General features: G+C 43.9%; 2 protein-coding genes and 1 long non-coding RNA gene across 16 annotated transcripts in view; 1 reads left to right on the top strand and 2 right to left on the bottom strand.

Annotated features, from left to right (window-relative positions):
• Nucleotides 1-14,945, top strand: part of wdpcp (WD repeat containing planar cell polarity effector) — a 42,645-nt gene extending 27,700 nt beyond the window's left edge. For 12 of the 14 annotated variants that reach the window (XM_061284743.1, XM_061284737.1, XM_061284739.1 and 9 more), the window contains 8 exons: nt 1,437-1,613; nt 1,722-1,845; nt 2,685-2,748; nt 8,483-8,615; nt 9,144-9,229; nt 9,992-10,069; nt 11,973-12,046; nt 13,837-14,945. In XM_061284743.1, coding sequence (XP_061140727.1) covers nt 1,437-1,613; nt 1,722-1,845; nt 2,685-2,748; nt 8,483-8,615; nt 9,144-9,229; nt 9,992-10,069; nt 11,973-12,046; nt 13,837-13,981 — 881 coding nt within the window. In that variant the 3' untranslated portion in view covers nt 13,982-14,945. The remainder of the gene's footprint in view (nt 1-1,436; nt 1,614-1,721; nt 1,846-2,684; nt 2,749-8,482; nt 8,616-9,143; nt 9,230-9,991; nt 10,070-11,972; nt 12,047-13,836) is intronic. The other 2 variants (XR_009715114.1, XM_061284748.1) reach the window with 2 other exon arrangements.
• LOC133158001 (uncharacterized) lies at nt 13,653-14,351 on the bottom strand. Its single transcript, XR_009715115.1, has 2 exons — nt 14,210-14,351; nt 13,653-13,970 (listed from the first exon to the last, which is right to left on the bottom strand). It is a non-coding gene; the product is annotated as an uncharacterized LOC133158001 (long non-coding RNA).
• Nucleotides 14,946-17,350: 2,405 nt separating the features above from the next.
• otx1 (orthodenticle homeobox 1) lies at nt 17,351-23,627 on the bottom strand. Its single transcript, XM_061286034.1, has 4 exons — nt 23,378-23,627; nt 21,531-21,731; nt 20,265-20,416; nt 17,351-19,326 (listed from the first exon to the last, which is right to left on the bottom strand). The coding sequence occupies exons 2-4, from the start codon at nt 21,625-21,627 to the stop codon at nt 18,550-18,552; spliced, it is 1,026 nt and encodes a 341-aa protein (XP_061142018.1). The 5' UTR covers nt 21,628-21,731; nt 23,378-23,627; the 3' UTR covers nt 17,351-18,549.
• Nucleotides 23,628-24,066: the final 439 nt, after the last annotated feature.

The following is a 24,066-nucleotide window of genomic DNA, read 5'->3' as shown; positions in this document are numbered from 1 at the left end:
GCCTTGTCAAAGGAGTTGACACAGAGAAGCGCGCACAAACAAATCAATGACTTTGTGTGTCTGTGAGAGTGTGCGGATGCACGTACGTGTGTGTGTTTGGTGGCGGTAGGGGGGATTATCATGGAGAAAAAGACATGCGCTAGCTTCCTTCATCAAAACGTTGGCACGCGATCAGAGGAGGCGACGCCATTGTTAGAGGACACCCTCCCCTTTGCATGCATGCAAACGTACATACATCTTTCCTCCTCGCTCCCTCTCACACACTTTTGTATTCTCGCTCACGCTCACAAACACACACTCTCCTCCATGCGCAATTACTCTCACGTCAAAGCCACACGGTCCTCACCAATTCATAATTAAAGAATCATAAAGCGTGCGTGACACCTTTTGCGCGTGTGTGTCGTGACCGCCTTTTGATTGGCAAAACTCTATCAACAACCCAGAGGGAGCACAAAGCCACGGCCAACGATTGATCCGAAAACTGCTTTATCAAATTGCGCCCTCGTCTCCCTCCAATGCCCACCCGGGGCCGTTATTGAATGACCCCCACTCACCTTGGCGTCTGTCCACAACTGGAGAAGGCAGTGGAGATGTCAGTAACGAGGGTGAAGAAATCTTTAAGATGCTTCTCAACTGCCCCTTCAGGCTTCAAATTCAGATTTGGGTTATAGATATGAATGAGGGGTTCAAATTGGGTTTGAAGACCATATTAGGATGTCAATTTTGGGCTCAAGCTAGTGTTAGGGCTTCAAGCCAAGTGGATTTTCCAAGTTTCCCAGGCTAGGCGTCAAGTTAGTGTTGTCTTTGTTTTCTTGCCTAAGACACACACGCACACATTTCCACTACAGCAGATGTATTTACACACATTAGCACACTCTGTAGGGGATTTGAGGCTTGCTAATTGCTAGCTTGTCATTTTAATTGCCTCGTCTCCGCCTCGCACGCACACACACACGTACAAATAATCGCACAGACGCTTTCCTCTATTAATTTGACACTCAAACGAATGCAGAGGAACATTGGAAGGCTCATCCAACCTGCTTTCATTTTAACTCCAGCATGAGTTTGAATGTCGGCACCCCCTATAAAACATCTAATCAGGGCAAAATAGATCATCAGCCAAAGCTATTCATACATACACATGCGCGCGCACACACATGCTGGCGCTAGCGGCTAGGTTACCAGAGCTAATTATTTCATTATTCAATAGACTTCTAATCTGCTCACACACACACACAACAAAAAGAAAAGCACAATCAAGCACCTCTGGCCAAAAGTTATTCAAAAATATTAAATGCATAAGGCAGGTCAAATTCACCTTTTTAACTTTCCTTAAGGTTCATTTTATTGTAAATATTTCATTCACATATTTGACTGCAGTTCAACTCGTCAAATTCAACTCGCATAACATGAATGCTAATGTAACTGTGTGCCAGGGGTCCGGCTGGGCCCGGTGCAGGTCCTGCAGCAGCGTCTGCGCGCCGGTCAGGTGCAGGAGGCCGTGGGCGTCCTGGAGGCCATGGACTGGAGCAGCGCGGCCCACCATTGCTGGCGAGGCCTGAGCGCCATCGCCAACCACCTGCTGAGGCTGCCTCTGGACGCTCGCACTGAGGGTGAGCTCCAACGCTGGCTTTTGTAGATTTCAGACATTGACCTTCGCAGATCTGATGGACTGGATCGGACGGTGGTGTACTTTATGGTGCAGCGATGTCTTTCTGCAGAGCAACTAGAAGCCGCGTTGGCGACGTTTTGTGCCCCGCCCGCGCCTCTTCCCGAAGACATCACGGCAGACTACAAGGAGTCAGTCCACAAATACGCCAGACGCTTCTTCCATCACCTTCTCAGGTAAAACTTGTCCATAGTTTGGGATATACAGTGAAGAGAATTGGAATGGAATTTTAAATATATTTATTTCAATTCATTTGTGTGATAAAACTGTCAAATTTTAACCGATATTTTTTTCCGTTTTATTTTTTAAAATTATTCTTTTGTAATTTCTTTAGAAATATTTTGAGACTTTTAATTTTTTAGAAAAACATTTTTGTGGGGTGGTTCAATTAATATTCAAGAACTCACAATTTAAAAATGTTTGTCATTCAATCTTTGTTTTGTGCAGTTATGACATAAAAGAACATTGTAAGTCATCTTTCAAGTAACAACATGACTCGTAGGGGCTGCGTGATTGTAAAGTCCCGCCAGAAGTACGTTCCAAAAAATGGTCCGTCAGAAAAGGACTCCCGTTTCAGACACGTTTCAAGTCGTCTCGTCCTCCCGCCGATGCGCATTTCAAACACAGCGCACCTGTTTGCGCCGTCCTTTCATGCCGGCATCTGTCGGCGTGCGTTTGACTGAAATGGACGCCGTTGTTCACGCCCGCTGCTAGCATCTCTGCCCCCCCCCCCCCTTCCTATTTGGCATCGCTCCCTTCTCCTCGCTTATCGCCCACCTACATTCTTTCTCTCTCCGCCGACATCAAATGAAAGAGGACACACACACACCCACCAAGCATCTTTTCCCTTGTTTGGTTTGTTTCATAGTTGGCGCTTGACGACAGGAAGCAAGTTTAGCTGTTGGCTAGCCTGCTTTCTATATGTTTCAAAAGCTCCTTCAATGTACTTATACGTCGTTTTTTTGATGGATACATTTGAAATTTTTACATTTGTCTTTTTTCTATTCTTTTTCAGATATGAACGCTTTGAAAAGGCCTTCCTGCTTGCCGTCGATTTGCAAGCCAAAGATCTTTTCATGGTGAGCCGCAGTCATTTTTGTTTACATTATTACAGGGCCATAACCAACGCTTTTGATATTTCTCAGTGATACACACAAACTCACTTCTTTTTTTTTAAATACATACAATATTTGGCAAATTAATATTTCTCACTTAACATACCTCACATTGAGCAGCTAGCCGTTAGCAATGACAATTAACAATAGCGAATCGGACGTTTCATTCACCACCCAAAAAAAATAAAATAATAAATAAATAAAATTGCACTGAAATGAAAGTGAATAAAAATAATAACAGGTAAGACTAAGGTTCGCACTTGAGAAATTGTCATTTAAAAAAGGCCTCTCGCCTTGAGTAACGACTATTTCTGGAGAGCCAAGAAGCTTGTGAATGGCAGCAGCTGCCAGCATAAAGTGATCCAATCCAGATCGGTGACACAATAACGAGAGTTAATGAAGCCTTTCGGACGCGTTCCCTCTCGTTCTGACGCCCGCCCGCCCGCTCGTCTTCTCACTCGTGAAGCGGCAAACACAAAATGGCCTACAATAAAGGTGCGCCGCCACCTGAGTTTCACATGAAGTTCAAGAGGCTCCGTTGGCATTGTGCGACCTCGCTTTCTTTCGCCGCTCTATTCAAGCTCGCGGCCTCGTTACTCGCCATTTGCATTTGACTTGTAACCCATTCAAGTGTCGGGGGAGCAGGTGTGACGGACGCCTTTTCAGCGGCCCCGGGCTGGCCCTCTTTCTTCCACTCCACGCTGAAATGCTCCTCCATGCGGCGGACCCCCGTCTTTTTTCACTCATTCGGGCCCCCCACCCCGTCCCCCTTTGCTTCGAAACACTAATGCGCAGCCCGTGTTGCGGTGAAAAGATGGAGCCGAGACCTTGAAAGGGTGAAGTGAAGGCGGGTGTTGTGGAAGTAAAGATGGAAAGGGGGGTACTCGATGGTATGGATGTAAATTAATACAAGGAAGTCAGAAATGTAGGCTAATTTCTTAGGAGGCAAGATGTTTTGTAAATTAATCTTGATATAAGATCGACAGGGGCGCCTTGAGATTGAAATGAATAGAATTTTTTGGGTGTATTTTAATAAAGATAAATAACACTCCCTAATGTACTTCAAAACATACAGTGATGATGTCATGAATTTAATTACAAATAATTAAAACCATTTTTGCCTTTGCAATAATTGAACGGCCATTTTGCTGGTGTTCATGGCCACCTGGGGGCAGTATAGAACAGATAAAAGGAGAGACTGTTGATTCAAACTCAGCTCTTCTTAGCTCATCAGTATGGCACTAATATTAGTTGTTCTTTGCAGAGAATAAAGAATATAGGAACAATTACAATGTTCTTCATCATATGTTGCTGCATCGTTTGTTGGATTGCAGTACTTTGTGCTTTAAGACTTTTAAAAAGAAGAAATGACTATTTTCAAAAGTGCTGCTTATTGTTAATTTGAGTTCACAGCCACCATAAAGATACATTTTTCCTGCTCTTAGTCTAGAACACAAAGTATGGCAATTGAGCCTCTCATGGATCAGCGCCTTTAACCTCAATAGAAATGGTCTTCAATAGGTTAGCGTTATAGCCACTAGCATTGTTTTTTTTTTTTTTTTTGCCTCAGTGATCAAGCGAGCAGCAAAAGTCAGCAGTGACATTTCACCTTTCGCTCTAATTAGGCTGTTATGTTGCCTTAACCTGACGCTTGGCCAACACTGCTGGGCTGTTTGAGGGGGATGGGGGGGGGGGGAGTTAATGAGGGTAACCCCCCAAACCCACCCCATCCTCACCCAACTTTTTCCGACTTCTAACTTGCCAGCACAACTCAATAACGCATGGTCGACTAGCTAAAATGCATGCACACTCCACGCAGATGACCCAGCATGATACTCCCCCCCCCCTCCCTGCCCCACAGCCGATCCCTCCCCGAGCACTATTGTTAACCGCTAACAATGGAGCTCCTCTCCAAAAGAAGAAAGCTTTTGTTCAAGTGAAACACTTTAGTGGCGGCCCAAATTGAAGGGGAGGATGGAGGAGGTGGGGTCGGCCGGGAGTGTGTGTGTGTGAAGGGGGGTGTTTGAGTAGAGTCCATAGTAAGATACTAGTGAGGTACTTTTTGGGGAGGGGTTACTGAGTCATTCACAATATTTGGTGGCGGGGGTCATAATTGTTAATTTTCTGTCACCCCCCTTAATAAGCTTTGATAATGACTTTAATAATGATCAACTAAGCGAGCTCATTTCCCGGCTCGTTGCCGCTTAATACACACTTAATTCAATTAAAAACTGCGCGATAGCACAATCTGATGCTAGCTCATTTGTTACCCGGAATTATATACAATACCTGTTTTGATAACGTTGCACAGTGGGGGGGGGGGGGAATGTTCCCGACATGTGTTTGTCCACAATTGGTTACCGACCAGTGCATTCTATTTTATTTTTGTGAGCGGGGAACATAGTTGGCGCTGGTCTATCATCACTAATTAGCCATTGATATTGATAAAATAAGCAATTAGATAATTCCTCAAGTCCCCCCCCTCCCCCCCTTGATCTCTTCACAGCTCGTTAGCTTGTGGTACCCGCTTGTTAATTAAATCAAAAACTGTGATAGCACAATCTGATGCCAGCTCATTTGACACCCCCTCCTCCACCCGCCATCCCGACCCCGAGCGCTGTTTTTACGCACTTATCCTACGCCGCAATCTCGATAGCGGCGGATGGCTAGATGATGGGCTAGTATCACACGTTCTCGCCATTAAGCTCTCTGTTGTCTCTTGGATGACTAATTAGCATTTATGAACGTCCTTAAGGCCTGATACAAGTGCTAGTTAAACACAAGGCTAACAGGTGTGTGTGTGTGTATGTGTGTGTGTGCGCATGTCCAGGGATTAAGCCTCCGTTAATGAGTGTAAATGTATTATTTTATCATTTGCATGCTTGAGCGTTTGGTGAGAGTCCAGAGCTACTTGTCAGCTAAAGATAAAAGAAAAGTCCACAGTGCAACATTTTAGTTTCGCATATTTATTTTGTTCCGACGCTCATTTGATTATGCGTAAATCCATGCAGTTGTCAAATGAATGTTTTAAGCCCCTCGACCGTGACAGTTTATTGATACTGGGACTTTTTGTTCTCTTATGCGCATTTTTGTTGGGTGTTGTCGAGAGGCCCGTTGACACAAGAATTTTGTGGGTGTTTATTCAAAAATAGATTAATTTGAAAATAAATACAGAGCTGATATCGTCATCACTGATTACAATCGGAAAATAGCAAATTATTTATTTTTCTGTTTTGTTGTGTTTTTATACCAACTGTCATGCTCCATTTCTGACTAAAATATGATATTATAACAACCCATGGACCAATTCAATAATGATCAACAATTAGCACATTTTTAACACCGTGTTTTTTCCAATTGAAATCTTATCAGCTCATTTTTATTCTCGCGCCTTTCTAGAATGCAAAAAATAATCTTCCACCAACAATCAAAATGTTACACTATATGTATTCAACAAAACAAAAAAAAAACCTTGAACGCTACAAAGCAAAAGCGCCATGTCATCAAGATTCAACTAAGGGGAAACATCCCCAAATCATCCACCTGTATTTCTAAAACAAACTCAACCGCCTGCACTTTGACCCAGATCATGACCTCCTTGGCTGCGGTAATAAAAGCGCTAGCGAAAGTGCGGCTTAAATCCCATAAAAGCAACCAATCGTCATTTTTGATCCCGTTTGACAGCGACGCGCGGCCCGGCCCGTTAATGTGCGCCAGTTAACCTAATCCGTCATTTATTTGGACGTCACCCAAATACTGTATCAGTCAATATTGGGCTCTTAGCCTGCAACCCCCCCCCCCCCACCGCCGTCGCCGGCCCACCCTTTGCTGAAAAACGGGCCCGCTAAAACACGGGTCTCTTTATCAGCGCCGCTGTTAGCTAACCCCTAAAGCTCTTGTATAAATAAGATTAGTGTTGCGTTTGAACGGCGGGAAATAAGAGGTGTAATATCTGATGGTTTTATGCGCAGTATTACTGTTATCCCCGCTTAGTCGCCTTGATACGCTCCTCTCTCTCTCTCTCTCTCTCTCTCTCGCTCTCTTTTCACGTTTTTTTTCATTGTTTTCTTCCCTTTCTCTCGTTCTCTCCCGCCATCCAGACGGCTTTACGAGGCACTAAGCTGGAATAAAGCGACCCGCGTTGAAATGTTCATATTGTCCTGTTGGCTATGTCACGCAATATTGCTTCCCTGCCAAGCGAGCGAGCGAGCGGACACATGCACGCGCTTTGTGAAAATACGTTTTAGCACCGAGGGCGATTAAAGGTCCATATCGGATATCTTACAGTAAATTTCAAATTTTGCGACCGGCTGGCGTATGGATAATGTATCGTAACGATACATTGCGGTATTGACCACCTGCCGATATTTACGCTTTAGCTACAGGGTGTGCATTGTTTTGCAACTAGATGTTTAAAGTTTGCGTTTTTTGAATTGAGTTCTACAGAAGGTGGAAAAAGTTTTGAAATGGTTACGTTAAAAACACTCCCTGTGTTGCGACATCATCGTTCAACCAGTGAGTCCCTTTGCCCATTATCAATTAGTGAAACTGGTTGGCGTCTAATTGAGGGGCGTGCTCTCCGCCACCCCGGCTCCTTTGAGCTTCTATTGAGGCCATTTTGTTGTCGTCCATTTTCACATTTCCTCCCTAACTGGTTGCCGCAGAGGGCAGACGCTGCTCTATAATTACCCAATCTGTTCCAATTCAGACGCTTCCATTTTCTCTCGTTGCCGTCCGCTCATCCCCCCCCCCCCCCCCATCCTTTCCGGCTCATGTTCCCCTTTGCGCCTCGTCTCTTGTGGCAAGCGGCAGCCCTCCTCTTCCTCCTCCTCTCTGTCGTCTTCCTCCTCGTCCTCTCGCCCCTGTGGGGGCACAAAAGCCGGCCCTCCAATATGGGGGTATTAGGGCAGAGTGCAGGCCCAGCTGGACGCTGCCTGGAGCAGCTGAGGGTTATCCACGGCGAGCTCCGAGTCGCCACGGTGCGGCCGTGTGATGTCGCTGATGCGGAAAGGCTCTCCTCAACATGCCGCAGCCTTTGATGGGCCCCGGGGCCCCGCGTCCAGCCCGGCAGCCCCTCTGTGGGGGCCCGGATGTGATTCACTCTCACACCAAGTCACTTTGGCGGGGTTTTGATTGTCTTCCCCCTTTGTTGGGAACTTCCATAATGGCTTTTTTTTTTCCTTTCCTAATGTGTTACTCTCTGCCAGTAAATTGAGCATGTTTTTTCCCCCCAAATGCAAAATAAATGAATAAAATATATAATAAAATAATAAATAAAAATAATAAGAGATCAAATAAAAAACAAATAAATAATGAAAACCTCCCAAAATAATGTTTCTGTTAATTAACTCCTTGAATACAAACAATGGAGCAACATGTAGACAGATACTCACAGGCATGTGTTCTTTATCCTCTGCAAAAAACAACCATTATTACTGTTGAAGCTCCACCCGCCTCCCACATGTGACAGATAACATCCCGCCGCAGTTCAAACGCACACAAGCAGGCTGATTTCAAAGTTTTCCTCAGGAAAAAGCCACATTTCATCCATGCTTCTGATGTTGGCCTTCAAACATCTGCTTTTTCCCATTTCATCTGTTTCCTCCTCCTTTACCTCCCCAAAAAAGACAAGTATTGTCACCCCGGCCCAGATTCATTTTAGATTAACGTGTCTTTCTCTCTCGCTGTACCTTCAAAGGACCTCCATTACGTGGCAGGCGATAAGGGCGAGCTGGTGCTGGCGGAGGTGGCCAAGAGGAAGGCCCACCAAGTGGCGGAAGCGTGCGACGGCCGGGAAATAATCGCTGTGATTAACCGGAAAGACGCTGAAGGTGACTTCCTCGTTTTCCCCCACCCCCCCTTTACATCTTAAAATAAGTCACACACTCTCGAAGGCCTCACTGACGGCGACGAATTCAAATATTTGCTCCAATATTGGGATATATTTAAATAGTCTTCAAATGCGGCTTACTTTGTTAAAATAATATAAAATATTTAGCATAGATTGCCAGTTTCAAACAAATTGACCACGTCCCCTTTTAGTAACTGGTTAGTCATTTAGTCCTAAATTCCAGACTAGTCAAATCAGTTTTTAAGCTCTGCTGCTCTTCAGAGCCTCCGGAGAGCTAACATGCCAGAGAGGATCAAGACGCGTTCTTGACGACGCACTCGGCATTCCTCACCCGGCGTCGTTCTCATTCCGCACGTAAACTTGACGAGCATGTCGGAGGAGTCCTTCGGTGGATGAAAGTGTGTCGCCTGGCGGCGTTTAACTCGCCGGCATAAGGTCGCGCGCCTCCGGCTCGGCGCTGCTCGGCCTCTTAATTGTCTCCTCGATGATTTGTCTGCTTCACCTGCAGCTCGGCCTAGCCTTGGATCCAAAATACGGCGTCGGGGAAACCAGGCGGAGGAAGCAAAGAAAGTTGTTGAGCTTCTAAGGCCAAAAGTATTGGGACACATCACTTTTGAAACAATTACCCCCACAAATGAATCGATTTGGTTTTAGGAACCTGCATCTGAAACTCAAGACTCACCAGCCATCTTGAGTCTGCGTCTTGGATCCGAAGGATGTTTTTTTTTTTCTTTTCTTATGTTCACGCGCGTCCTTTTGTAAAGCGTGCACTCAAAAAGCACAATGGCGGAATCGCGGCGCAGCTTAGCTTAGCGACGGCGGCCCTTTCAGAAAAGGCTGCCGGCTGACAAGTGTAGCGATGGGCACAGATACGCCATTGTGAGCCCCACCAGAAGTGGGAGGCGAAGCTTTCTCTCTTTCACGCTATCGCTTTTTCTTCTGGGTCGCCTTTTTTTTTTTTTTTTTGCCAAGAGCGCGAGCCAAGTGGCTTTGACGCAGCTCCTGCGTGTGAAGTTGCCACGCGGCCGCCGGGCCTCGGCGCTGGCGTCGGGACAAGAAGAGCTTTATCTGGAGATCCACGTCGACTCTGTCGAAAAGCCTGTTAGCTCCGGCGTGAACCCAAAGAACAGCTGTTAGTTTCACACTTTGGCATTCCCGCTTGCTGTTTTTGCACAACCTCCGCTGAGTTGTTGTCGCAGCGTGAAATTTAAAAAAAAAAAAAAAAAAAATGACACTTGAATGGTATATGTTAACACATGTCATGCTAATTGTAGGTTTTGTTGTGTTAACATTTGTCATGAAATCCCACAAAAAATCGGAAAGGCGGAAAATACTTGTTTTTATGAATGCTTTTAGATGCTGCGAGAGAGAGGAACGCGTACAAGGTCAAAGTTCAACCAGACCATCGCACTCAAACGCTCCCAAAACAACATTGTGAGTTGCATGTCTGTCCATTGTATCATACAAAACTCTTCTATATCGTATTATAGTGTCACATATTGGGCTACTTTATTTTATTTGTTAGCGCAAAATAACAGAGCCTCCTCCCGGGCTGCTTTTTTTTTTTTTTGCTTCATTATTGCGCGCATTACGATGCGTGTGAAAGCAAACGTGGTCGTGGTTCGTCTCCGGTGACGTTTGAAATGTCAAAGCCGTATCGGTTCTGGCTCGTCCACCGCGGTGCTTTCAAAGCGCCACCGCTGATGCTTTAATACAATGAAGAGTGTGACTAAACACGCAACTATGAGCATCCGCGCTGGAGTCTTTATATGGGATTTGTGTCCTTTGCGTCCTCCCGAGACGTTTCGCGGCTCTTTGACTGATGACTCCGTCCGCCCGGCCTTGCTCTAAGCTCGTCCAAAATCCCTTCCTATCGGCCAATTTAGGTCCAGAGCGGCAGAGATGCTAAGCTCTTTTTTTTCCTCTTCCATAAAGACTCTTTAAAGGATGTTGGCAACACGCTGCCCCCGAGTCTTCGCCTGCTGACTGAGGCCAAGAAAAGCTCATCCCAAAGAGAGAGACACTCAAAAAGCCAATGCCTTAATAAAAAAAAAAAAAAAGTTGTATATCAAGCGCCTCCTGTTGTAGCATTCCGCCATTGTAATCATTTCTCAGATTCACTTTCTTTGTTTCTCATGCAAAGCAAGCGACAGCTTAGCTGTTGGAGCGTTTGGCACAATGGCAATCGGGAGGGGGCTCTTCGCTACCCCCCCCCCCCCCCCCCCCCCGAATCCTAAAATCCACATCCGTGCCGAATGAGACTGAGCAGCGAATCTGGGATGCAGCCCAACGTTTCTTTGAAGCCCGCCGGCCTCTGTCGCTCTCAGCCACATTTGCGCTTCAGCTTGTTTTTGTTTCTGCTGTCACCTTAACGTCAATTTCTCATTTTAATCAGCAATTAGAAACCATCGTTCGTGTATTTAACCATCACAGACAATAATTTGGTCCTTCAACCGTAGTCCAGCTACCAAAATCCAAAGACCACAATCGTGACCCTAGTCCATAGACCATAAACCATAGTCCACAAAAGTGATGTATTGTTTTGACAACATGTGACTTTATGAACTTGGATTGTTTGTTTTTGTTCAGCGCTGACAGAAAAACCAGTCAAGGGACAAACTCCGTCGCCAGGATACCGATACCGGCGTGTTATGCATGCGTGTGTGTCTGCCTGTCACACACCACTATCTGTGTGTTGTGTCTCACACACACACACACATACATGCCTTATCTCAGGCTGCAGCTTAACCTTTACAGGTGAAAGAGTCGCAGGAATATAAATAAGAATAAACAGGAACGGCGGGCTAACCTGACGAGCCGTGGCCTCACTTTGCAGAAAGTTGCTGTCAGGTCACTTCAGATGTGCCTCACGTGTGTTTATTGTCCTTTAAAACACGTGACCACAACTTAGTTCATGAGCATATCGGACATTTGCATTTCAAACTGAAAAAGTAAACAAATTAAAAGTAAAATGGAGTGCTTTGGAGACACAAAGTGGTTTTTTTTGTCTATCAAATGATTCCAATTTTCAGACTGATGGGAAATTGTCACGCTTCTGTTTGATAATCCAGACTGAAGGCTAATGGAGGCGATTTTGCGTGGCATTGTTTTAAACGTCTGCGGAAGGGTTTTAATGTCAATCACAAGCTTATTAATGCAAAACGCTCACGGGCGCACAGATCACCATGAATGACAACAAGTTAAACACCAGCAAGGGCGGAATCTTCAATGAGTACACCGGCAGGTCTGCTCACACATCTCTCGTGTGTGTGTGTGTGTGTGTGTGTGTGTGTGTGTGTGTACGCGTTTTCATGATTCTCTTGCCTTTCTTTGGCAGGAAGCAAGGACGATGAACGAGAGGTTGCGAAGCTGTCTCCCAAATGAACTTGGGGAAGAAGGTCAATATTCAAAGTAAGTGAGGAGAAGGGGCGGCAAAATCGAGATGTTTCAAATCGGACGCTCTCAGATGCGAGTAGCCACTTAGCGTCGAGTCTCTTCGAGTGTCATAATGGCTTGCGGAGAAGATGTGCATCTATCAAACGCCTCACCGTTGCTAGAGAACAGCAAATTGTACCGAAAAGTACCTTACAGTTGGCCCTCCAAAGTTCAAAGGTTAAATGTAGTTCAGGTTAAAGGTTCACCCTGAAGTATGACTTGAAACCAAATAGTGTGGAAAAAAAAATGTGTAGACGAGATATTAAAAAAAGTCAATTTTTCACATTAGGAAGCATTAATCACGCGATTCAAAATATTTCCCTTACTGATCTTGAATGTCGCTCAAGTAGTGTGTGTGTGCGTGCGTACGCGCGTGTGTGTGTGTGAGAGAGAGATTAGGGCCGGCAGTTTTATTCATGAACAGGAGCCGAGCGGCGACGTTAAAGCGTGGCACCTTTCCTGAGCATCCGCCATGCCGGTGTCAGAGCTGTCGACGCGGCGCGCTCGCCGGCCTAATCTGACAGCGCCTAATCCCCGACTGTATCCTAATCTATTTACTTTGCATTCTAAGAGGATTTACATCCCCCCCAAAAAAGCATATACAAGGAGCCGCGGTTGGAAATGGACAGAAGATCAGCAAGGACGCTTTTCTGTTTCTGTTGTTTGTTTGTTTCGTGGCAAAAAAGGGAAAAATCGCGCTACGTTTTCCGCCGAGTCAATCCGCCACGTGAAAGGAATTCCATTTTGGTGACTGATACTAATACTTCTCTTATGTACGCATCCAGTGCACGCCGTGTTTGGCCTGTCACGATGCCTTCACACACCGTCGTGTCCTGATTGTTTGACCTGACAGCTGCAAAAATTGCTTAACAGCCTTAGCTTCTCTCTGCGGAGACCACACGCCGCAGACGTTGTGACATTCCGAAAGGGAAAAAAAAAGTCTCTGCTCGCACTAAATGTATTTTTAAAAGTACAACCTGACTTTTTTTTTGTGGTCTTGAGTTACGAGCAACAATTTGAGTGGAATGTCCTAACTCTGGGGGCAGCCAATTTCTCAACAAGCAGCATTTCTTACAAATGCTAATACACAATCCAAAGCTAACGAAACTACCACCCATGTTATGATCATAAAATAGAAAATATGGACGGAGAATACAACAGTACATGCCTATATTCTTTATCCTCTGCAGAAAAAACTAATATCCCCGCCTAGTTTAGATCAATTTTAAGCGTTGATCAAGTTTGTATGTGTATTTTACTGCCCCCTGGTGGCCGAGGTGAACACACCAGAATGAGTAGCACGATGCCCATTGAGTGATTACGATGCCGACTGTTTAATTCTTTACATGCTATTAAATGATGTTACCGTCTGAGGGTCGCATTAACGGGCGGGGTCCATCAGTGCTATTAACACACTCGTGTTTGCTAATGAAGGCAGCCTGCAGCGTTTGGTCACATGGTGGGATTTATCAGTGCTAATGATGGCCCCTCCGCCCTCAGGGCTGCTTCATGTCTGCGGATGCTCTGTGTCATTATGTACTTCATTGTGTCATTGCATGCATGAAATGTATGCTCTTTGAAATATCTTTGCTATATATTTATTGAAATTAGAAAAGTAGTTTGTCATTTAAAATATGGGCAACATAGTCATTTTATTTTCAGGCAAGGGTGACAGAGGGTTTATTATGTGTTTGTTGTTTCTGTTTTTTTTTTTTTTGTGTACATCACTGAATTGTATTGTGTCTCCGTCCGTGTCTGTCAAAAAGGAAGCATGTCCTACATGTGAGACAGACATCTGGAGAGGAGCTCGTCCACCAACAGGAAGATCCTCTTGACACCCCCAGGCCAACCAGACTCCAAAGCTTCCCTCCCCAGGCTGGGAACAAGTCGCAACAGCGTCCTAAGAGATGATTATAGTAACAATTCCCAACATGCAAGTGAAGGAAAATACGTATTCTTGTTGGCCATTTAACCACGAAATACATTTTTAGGTAGATAGAATAATGTCATCATTTGATCAGACTAATCAATTATTTTGAGAAAATGGCAGCACATCTTTCAGTTTATCAATGACTACATAATCATTGATATGCCGCCGTTTGCCCATCTTCTTTCTTTCTTGAGGATTTGAGTACTTACAGCACGGTGAAAGAGCTTGAGGCCACCATTAGAAGTGTTGTTCGTGACCATATCTAATTACTCAGCAGTCACTTAGTGAAGCGCAGACCTCCCCCAAGGCTTGACTTATCAGGCTCCCTCCTCGTTCTTCAGCAGACGGGTGGTACCATTCTTTACTTGGGGGGGGGGGGGGGGGTGCTTCCATTGATACCATCAAACTGAGGAAAAAAAAACTTCCTTTATTGGCAACTTTTATCCAAATCTCCATTAATATTATATTGACAATCCGTTTTATTTTTGATTATTTGCTGTTTGTATCGTTTATCATTTTCGCAATGATTTCTACACAACACAAAGCAAAATGTCAGACTTTGATAGTTTGACCAAGAAAGGTCTTACCTTTCGCTGAGGTAAAAAGGACAAGCCTGTCTAGTAGGAATAGATCTATGTGTGTGGAGTATCAACAGGGTTGGTGTTTCCCGAACACAGATTTTCTATTTAGACTTTTTTTTTTTAACATGTTATGATTTGTCATAAGCGCAGTCATCAGGGTGGCAACACGATAGCTTTCAGTGAATACTGTAAGATTACCTGACCTCGCCATGATGCAATTAACTAACCTGACATTGTTAAGTTAATATAAAGTAAGAGCAGTATTCTTTTCAGTGTTTTATATAGTTCATTTAAGATTTTGTAAATGAAAAAAACCAAAAACTTAATGGAATGTGGTACACCTGCATTAAAAATGTTTGTCTTTCTTGTTTTTTCTTTATTGTCCGCTGAGCGGGAAGCACTCAAGCACACGCGTGTTCCAGTTCACTTCATGGACACTTCCATAGGTACACTACACGAGGTAATAAAAATAAATGAATGAAAAATGAATAAACTATCTGTTAGCATATGTGTTCTAAATTCTAAAATCACATGTGGATATGTGCTTGCACCTGGGATCGAACCAAGGTCTTACCGAGCAAGAGCCCCTGTCACTGACCAGTCAACTATTTCAACCGATTAACCCTCGGCGGACTGCACTCTTTTGTACTAGTGATTCAAGAGGTTTAGTGTGCATTCCAGTTATTAAGTGAACTGCATCTTTAGAATCGGTTCAATCAAACGATTTGTTCAAAATATCATGGTCAAAGGTCACAGGTGTCAAGCTCTAGTCCTTGGGGCCGCATTCTAACATGTTTTCCAAGATAATAAAGTGGCCTGTTATTAGGTACACTTGAAAATGGCGGTGTACCTAATGGAGTGTCCATGTGATTCCCTCGTTAAGCGCACCTGCGTGAAAACTTTTAGCCACTTTCACGTTCCGCAGGAGCTAAAAGTTTTCACGCAGGTGCGCTTAACGAGGGTATCACGTGGACACTCCATTAGGTACACCGCCATTTTCAAGTGTACCTAATAACAGGCCACTTTATTAGGGAAATATCATGGTCAAAGGTCACAGGTGTCAAGCTCTAGTCCTCGGGGCCGCGTTCCAACATGTTTTCCAAGTGACCCTCGTTAAGCGACCTGCGTGAAAACTTTTAGCCACTTTTACGTTCCGCAGGAGCTAAAACTTTTCACGCAGGTGCACTTAACGAGGGTATCACATGGACACTCCATTAGGTACACCGCCATTTTCAAGTGTACCTAATAACAGGCCACTTTATTAGGGAAATAACATGGTCAAAGGTCACAAGTGTCAACCTCTAGTCCTCGGGCCGCGTTCCAACATGTTTTCCAAGTGACCCTCGTTAAGCGCACCTGCGTGAAAACTTTTAGCCGCTTTCACGTTCCGCAGGAGCTAAAACTTTTCACGCAGGTGCACTTAACGAGGGTATCACGTGGACACTCCATTAGGTACACCGCCATTTTCAAGTGTACCTAATAACAGGCCACTTTATTAGGGAAAAAGCATGGTCAAAGCTTAACTCAAAGTGAAAAGTGCCACACCCGCCCTCACCCCCACCTCCTGATTGGCTGTTTGATCTGTGACGTCACTTGGACACTCCATTAGGTACACTGCCATTTTCAGTAGTACCTAATAATAGGCCACTTTATTAGGGAAAAATCATGGTCAAAGCTTAACTGAAAGTGAAAAGTGCCACACCCGCCCTCACCCCCACCTTCTGATTGGCTGTTTGATCAGTGACGTCACTCGGACGCTTCATTAGGTACAGTGGTGAACGGGAAATGCAATTCAGGACTCGTTCGTGAACGGGAAGTTACGTCATTTTCTTCTTCGTCTTGTTTTACGGCGAGGTAGCACCAGCTTCCATGCGCATTACCGACACCTACGGTGTGGGATAAGTTACGTCATTGCACGTTGGTTGAAGTCATATGAACTGAAAAAAAGAACGAATAACTTCAGGAAGTGATCCGGTCACTCACGCTCACTGAAAAGATTTGTTCTTTTGAACAAATCGTTCACTCACGAGCCAACATTAACCTTTACGGAGAAAAAAAAAAGCGTGCTTTTGCCAGGGTCGTGATGCATATGAAGTGAGTGCCTAACGTGTAACTTTGTATTGTGACAATATTTAAAAAATAAAATAAAAAAAACTCCTCACCGTGTCATTTTTGACCCATTTATGTGTCTGAAAAATGACCATGTATGGTAAGGCTTTTTTATTTAAAAAAACAATTACCATAAATCGTAAGGCTTTTTTTAATTGACCATGTATTTAAAGGCTTTTTTTTTAATTATATATAGTAAGGCTTTTTTATGTTAAAAAAAAAAAAAATAGTAAGGCTTAAAAATTAAGAATGACCTTAGAAAAAATAAGCCATAGGGGTCAAGAGTCAAAGGACAGAGGTCAATCATAAAAGCCTTTTTACAATGTAATTTAAAACAAAGTACATACTTTAATATGTATGGTCCAGACGAGAATTGGTCTCACGTAGACTGCCACTCAATCACTGCAGAAATGTTCCTCTTTAAAAATACCCCCAATACATTTAATACCGCAGAATTGCTAAATCATGCCACGTTTTTGGCGTGAGCACGTCTCACTTACCAAGCATGATGACGAATATGTATTGCAATCAGCCAATCACACGCCACCAACGACTGTTTCAACATTCAGTTCCTTTTCTAAAGTTAGGGGAGATCATTTTCATTATTAGTAAAGCCAAGACCAAATAAATTCATGGACTTGAGTAGCAAAGAAATCAACATGACTGAAGGGATCTTTATTGGGTGAACATGGAAGTTAGGGTGCTCTCGCCCTTTTTTTTGGGGGGGGGGGGGTGCGAAAATACATTCAACATCATCTCAAGAGAAGTCATTTTGAGGAAGTGAAGAGTAGTCGCAGTTTGCTCTCCAAAGTGACCAGATGTAGAATCCAAATATTTCTTTGTTAGTGTTGCCAAGTGCTTTGTTCAAACATCACCACAAATCCAAAGAAAGATGAGAGGAAGAAGCGAGTGGAATCCTTTCATCTTGTTTCTTTACTTTAGATTCCTGTTAAAAACATTTTTTTTTTGTTCAGAGTAAAACCAAAGCTTCATATATAAAACTTTTTTTAAGGGGCCAATTTAATCTCTTTGGAAACATTTACATTTTTTTTCCTCAGTATTTTTCTTCCAACATGTGTAGTAAAGAGTTGCAAAAAAACACCATCTAAAGGCGGTCATTGGAACTGACCCAAATACATATTTACACACGTTCAGCTCAGACGCTGACTAAAAATCTCTAAAAAGAAAACAAATAAAAAGGGGAACTTTTTGAGTCATATTCCACACAGCTTCTCTGGTCGTTTTCACCTCCCAAAAAAACACACATTTTTGCCTTGTTCATTTTTGTCTTCTTCAAGTCCGAGTGGCTCCGAGGTTTTCCTGCTACCCAATTCTCCAGCTCATGAACATTCAGGAGTGAGAGCGTTTGTAAGCAGGTGCATTCCCACTCTAAGAATTCTACGCTCAGGCTCAGGACATTCTGGCTCTTCGAATTCCAGCTTGCACAAGATCAGGAACAGGACGGAGCATTCAGGAACAACAATACTCCAGCTTTGAGAATTCCATGTGCTCCTAACTTCAAGAACATTCAAGCAAGAGCACTTGTGAGCAGGAGCAGTCCAGCTCCTAGAGTTTTGAGTCCACAGCTCCACAATCGGAATTCTTGAACCCAGAGTATTACAGTTCCTGAGAGCTCCAGTTCAAGAACATTCAAGAGCCGGAGCACTCGGGAGCCAGAACATTCCGGCTCATAGAGTTCCGTTCTCTGGCTTCTGGATGCTCTGGCTCCCAAGTGCTCTGATTGCTCAACGCTCCGGTTCTTGAACGCATTGGCCTGCGAATGTACCAAAGCTTTCAGAGTTCAGCTCCTGAATGCTCCATCTCCCAAGAGGTGGGGTGGGGGGGTCAAAAGTCACTGATCACAAGACTTGGAACCTCCAGGAGGTCTGGTCTTTATAGTCCAAGCAGTCCGAAGCGTTGAAGTTGAGTTTCCAGGACGAGGCGCCTGTCTGATCTTTGTAATCCAGGCAGTCGGACGAGTTGAAGGCTAGCCCGGAGCCTCCGTAGGCCTGATGAGGATGGTGGTGGTGATGCGGGTGGTGATGGTGCGGGTGTCCCGAGGACTGGCCGATGTGGTGGTGCGGGTGTGCAGACATGGACGAGGCGGCCATGGGACTGAGCTGGTGATGGTGGGAGTGCATGGGCGTCAGGTAGGAGCCGCAGTCCACGCCCCCAAAGTAGGAGCCGGAAGGGGCTGGGTAGCCCTGGCCGTAGCCTGCCGTCTGGTTGTAGGAGATGGGGTACGAGGTGGCGGCGGCGGTGGCCGATCCTGACATGGAGCGCTGCATGCAGGAGGCGTTGGAGGGCGGGCCGGGCTCGGGAAGCGGGGCGGCCGAGGGAGCGGCGGCCGGAGCGGGTGCGTTACCCGGGGAGATGGCGGGACTCCAGATGGATGACACAGTGCTGATGGACGGAGCCGTGCTGCTGCTCAGCGCCGCCGCTGCGTGGTTGGACGCCGCCGAAGAGGACGAGGACGAACCCGTGCTGGAGACGGCGGGTGGCGTGAACTGACCGCTGCTCTCCGAACCCGTGCTCTCTCGGGCCGGCGACGACTTCTTCTTGGGGGGCCGCGCCTTGGCGCCCCCTCCGCTCTGCTGTTGCTGACGACACTTGGCCCGCCGGTTCTTGAACCACACCTGGAAATACACACACACACACACCTTAATGAACGTCTGAAAATGTAGGGCCTTATTATCAGACGGGCAGGCAAAGCCCACAGCCCCAGCCAAATTTCACTCTACTTTATCAGATTTCCACAGCACAAAATGTAACCACTTTGAAAAGAATTTAGAAACACTGCAACCACAACACTTGAACACAATGTTTTCATCTAAATCAGAAAATAAAACATAACACTATAGCATGCGCATTTCAATTTCAATTAACATTTATTTTTTATTCCATCCACTGTATGTTTTAATTTTTCCAACAACAGGTATTTGGGGGGTAAGACTTGATTTTGTGCCTTTACTTGGCATGGAGAAGACACTGAAAAGTCAGCAATAACCATAATACCAATGTTTTATGTCAAATAAGCAGTTGCATATTTTGAACAGTGTTTGGACCTCACTAACTTATTTCCAATGTATTGTAAATGCATTTGATTTTTTTTTAAACAAATATTACAAGACTGAGACTTCAGTGTGTGCATGCTTCATACAAATCTTTCCTTGCCATTTGTACATATAATCCGAAATGAATAATACTTAATAACGCGAGTAAACAGTTAACGCCGTTTTCGATGACTGTATTGACTTTTTCGGACATAAAATGGCGACGCTCAAGTTAGGTCTTCCTCACAAGTTCAAACGTCGCTAATTAAGTCGATAAAAGTCAAGTGGGCACTTTGACCAAAGTCTTTGGCGACACTTCCGATTTGCTGCAAAGTGATTTGAAGTGACAACTGCATGTTAATAATGAGCTACTAAATCAACTCAAAGAGCCCGCCTGTTGAGCTAATGAATTAGCCTATTAGCTACGAGCACCTTGATAGCATCTGGACATTATTTAACGGGAGGCAATAAAACGGTCGTGTGGTTACTAAAGTGAGTGCGTGTGAGATGGCGACGCTGACCTGGACACGGGACTCTGGCAAGTTGATTTTGAGAGCCACCTCTTCCCGCATGAAGATGTCCGGGTAGCGGGTCTTGGCGAACAGAGCCTCCAAGACGTCCAACTGGGACCGGGTGAATGTGGTCCGCTCGCGACGTTGTTTCCTGGGCGTCGCTAACGACACACGCACAAACAAAATAATAAATATCTTCACGAATGGCAATGAAATCTCACTATTATTCCAAAGCGTTCAAATTAACGTTGTTGTTGTTTTTTTTCTTTTGGCCTTTTTCATGATTCCTGAACACTTGACTCGTAACATATTTGCGATATTTTAATTATTTTGTACAGGCATTTGCCGAGGTCAACTTTTTGAAGTTGACCTAATTTTAAACAACAAATATGGAAGTGATTTTTTTTCTCCTCTGCTAAAATGATACTCCGTGCGAAGACGTCATTTGGATTTGAAAAATTAAAATCAAGTAATTACATGAAAGAAAATCACTGGCATTGTTTGTTAGAATTATTCATGCAACTGTAATGACAGAAGCGCATATTTTAAATTGACGTGAAGTCAATCCAGTTATGCAGTTTACACGAACTTTTACTATGTATTTTTCTTTAGATAAACGCCCGGGACACAAATTTATAATCTCCATATAAACCAATATTGAAAATACTATATTTGATTTAAGCTAAAAATGGAAAAGATAAGCCGAACAAATGTGGTTGCGTACAGTTAATTATGTTTTCTTAAACAGGATTATTTAAAAAAATAGAAAAGACAAGATTGTTTTAGGCTTATCAAAAACTTGTGGACTGACAATTGAAGACAGAATAAAGAGTTTATAAAATAAACTCAATAAGCCTTTGTACTGTTTTTTCTAACAGGCACTTTTTATAAATGAATAAAGATTGGGACAAAACATCGATCACAATATCTAAACTTTTTTAACTCAGTGTTTGTTGGCGGCGTAACTACCCTTCAGTCGACCAATTTTTTCCCGTAGCAATAACACTTTGTCCAATTTAATACAATGAAAATAAATGGATAAACTGTTTTAGGCTCAATACACCCAGTGCCAAAAATAAAAGTGACTCGGGTTTCATTTTAAACTTGCAGCATGAAAGTAACAAGGCCGCGCGGAGAACTGTACACGTTTGCGCACGTTGAATTGTGCATGAGTCCAAAGCCAATTAATATTAATAGTCGGCGCGTGACGTAATCGCCGCCGAAGTGGAAACTGAGGAGCGAGCGAGCGTGCGTGCGCAGTGCGCGCGTGCGTACCCGGGTAGCCCACGGATGGGTGCAGCAGGTCCATGGCGGCTCCGCTCAGCCCCAGGCCGTTGACGGCGTAGGGAGGCTGCTTGAGGTAGGACATCATGCTACAGGCGCTCACTGCGGCGCCGCCCAGCTCGGCCCACTGGCTCGCCGCTCGGCCCCGGGGATGCTGCAGCTTGGCGAGACGCGAGGGCCCGAGGCGGCTCGCTGTAGGCGACGTCACGGAAAGATGAAAAAAAAAAAAAACAGTAATACACGTTCACGAAGTCATCCAGAGGGTCGTTCGGACTGCATCGTCATATTTTAACATACGCACCACTGGCACACGTCTTGGTTCTGAAACGAGCTTTAATGGTGGAATCTCAAGAAATGAAAAGTCAAATCTCTTCAATTGGATATGTGGTTTTGGAAAATTGGGGTTATTTCGGAATGGAAAATAATCCTCAAAACTAATGATCTGAATATTTGGAAGGAGCAAGGTTTTGTATCATTCAAGAAATGTGGAAATAGGAGGTAAAAAGGTTTAAGATTTTTTAAGAATAATTCCAAGATACTAAAGGGAATTTTAATGTTTGTAAGTTTGATGAATTGATTTGGTGTGTGACTAAAATCAGCAAATGTGGCACGTCTTTTTTTTCCAATATAAATCAAATCAACTTAGCAGGAAACGTGAATTATTATTTTGTTTTGTTTCTTTAAACTGTTAACGTAGGAAAAACGACGCATTTACATTTTTAAGAGAAATCACAACTGTATAAAAATAAATCTTTCCTAATTCGCCCAACAAGTCAGGCAGCCAAAGGAGTCTATTCAATGGCCGTTCACGCTTGTTTATTTTCGAATCTTATTAAGTCCTCAGGGGAGGAAACGCTGAATAAATATTTGCTCAAATCAAATGGATTCAAACATGTTTGATATCATTTAGAAAAAAAAAAAATCACCAAATAGTTTTCTATCATTAGCTCAAAACTTAAGTACGAAATTAAAGATATTCCGCCAGAAGAGTCAAACTATATTTAGTTTATTCTGGGGAACAAATGAAACATTTCCAGGTTGCTTGTTGGAGATCGTTTGCCATCAACTTGTGATAAGTTCTCTCGACTAGAGTGGACGTGTATTGCGCTCAAACGCAGACAAGAAAACATCTGCGTGCAAATGAAGCCCCCCTCGCCCCCCCAACTCTTCATTATAATTTAGCAGCACTCATCAACCAGCAAACAGTTGAAAACAATTCCAGCAACAATTAACCATCGCTTCTTATCTTTAGCAACAACTCAGCTTCCACACTTAAAGCGAGCATTAAAAATTTGAATACATCAATCCCGATCCCAATTTTTTTCTTGTCCTTTCGCTTTATTTATTTGTAATTTTTTAATAACTGTTTGATTTTTTTTTGTCATGGCCCAGGACACGACATTGTTTACATCTGAATAAACTAATGTTGGAGGGGGGAAATGTAATTTATAATTAAAAAAAGTAATGGAAAAGCCAAATAATTGTATTTACTTTTTATGATCAATGAAGCCTACAAAAAAATGAGTTAGGACCCTTTTTGTGTGCCAAGAAATTGTTTTAACAAGATCCATAAAATTAAGTACATGGCGATCCAATAACAATTTCATAAAATGCTAAAGATGTGAGTTAAGGTCAATTTGTGCAAACAAAAAGTAATGTTAACGAAACCACAATTTTAGGATTCGTTGTGACTTAACATTACAAAACGAAACGACGGAGACTAAAAATGAAAATTACGGGCTTGATCAATGGTATTCTGCTAACAAAAACATTTCATTTGTTTAATCGTGGTTCTGTCCAAAAGTTTGTAAAAAGAAAGTCTTGAAACTTGTCGTCACCTTGCTTGCTTATCTCCTGACGTTCTTTCTCCTTCCCAGCAACTGAAATGAATTCAAAGTATCCAGAAGCCGCAACGGGAGCACACAAGCCGCCTAAAGTCGCTCTCCTTCCACTAGAAAAACAATCGACATGTCGCTTGACAAAAGCTCTGGAAGAGGCTCCGGCGTCGGCGGGTCCTCTGTCGTCCGTAGGCCGAGAAGAGTGACGCGTTTGTGGGTTGCGGTTGTGGAGTGTGTGTGTGTGTGTGCTTTGATGAGGCTAATAGAGGCCTTCCGCCCGCCCCGCGCCTCTAAGAGAACGCTGACATCTGCCGGCCCGCCTACGACAACCAATGGGAGCACGACTTCCGCATGAGGAAGGTCGTGGCGGCCAATAAGAGAGAAGAAAGACACAGGAGCTCACGCCCATTTCGCCCTCTCTCTCTTTTCGTTCCCTCGCTTTCTTCACTTCTTTCCTCCAAGGGCCGCTTCTACTTGTTTTTGTTTTTTGGATTGCTAAAAAAATGTAAAAACATAAAAAGTTGTAGTTGTCTTTTTGTTTCCCTTTCATTTTTTAATTTTTTTTATTTGACTTTAAAAGAACTTTAGTTCCGGTTTCTTTCTGCAGCATGAAATCAATTGACTTTTGTTGAAATGTTTTCGGAAGGATTTGACTGCCAGTTGCTTGTGCAGTACTTCAGACTTTTGTT

This window comes from Syngnathus typhle, linkage group LG8 (assembly GCF_033458585.1).
Source record: "Syngnathus typhle isolate RoL2023-S1 ecotype Sweden linkage group LG8, RoL_Styp_1.0, whole genome shotgun sequence".
Lineage (NCBI taxonomy): Eukaryota > Metazoa > Chordata > Actinopteri > Syngnathiformes > Syngnathidae > Syngnathus > Syngnathus typhle.
The sequence above is the reverse complement of the archived record's forward strand: the minus strand, read 5'-3'. Positions and strand labels throughout refer to the sequence as shown.

What these genes read in the sequence shown, in the direction of transcription:
- otx1 (XM_061286034.1), bottom strand. Translation starts at nt 21,627, where the DNA reads ATGATGTCCTACCTCAAGCAGCCTCCCTACGCCGTCAACGGCCTGGGG. An exon ending in CCCATCCGTGGGCTACCCGG is followed by an intron (nt 20,417 to 21,530) that starts GTACGCACGCGC and finishes GTGTGTCGTTAG; the next exon opens with CGACGCCCAGGAAACAACGT. An exon ending in TGCCAGAGTCCCGTGTCCAG is followed by an intron (nt 19,327 to 20,264) that starts GTCAGCGTCGCC and finishes GTGTATTTCCAG; the next exon opens with GTGTGGTTCAAGAACCGGCG.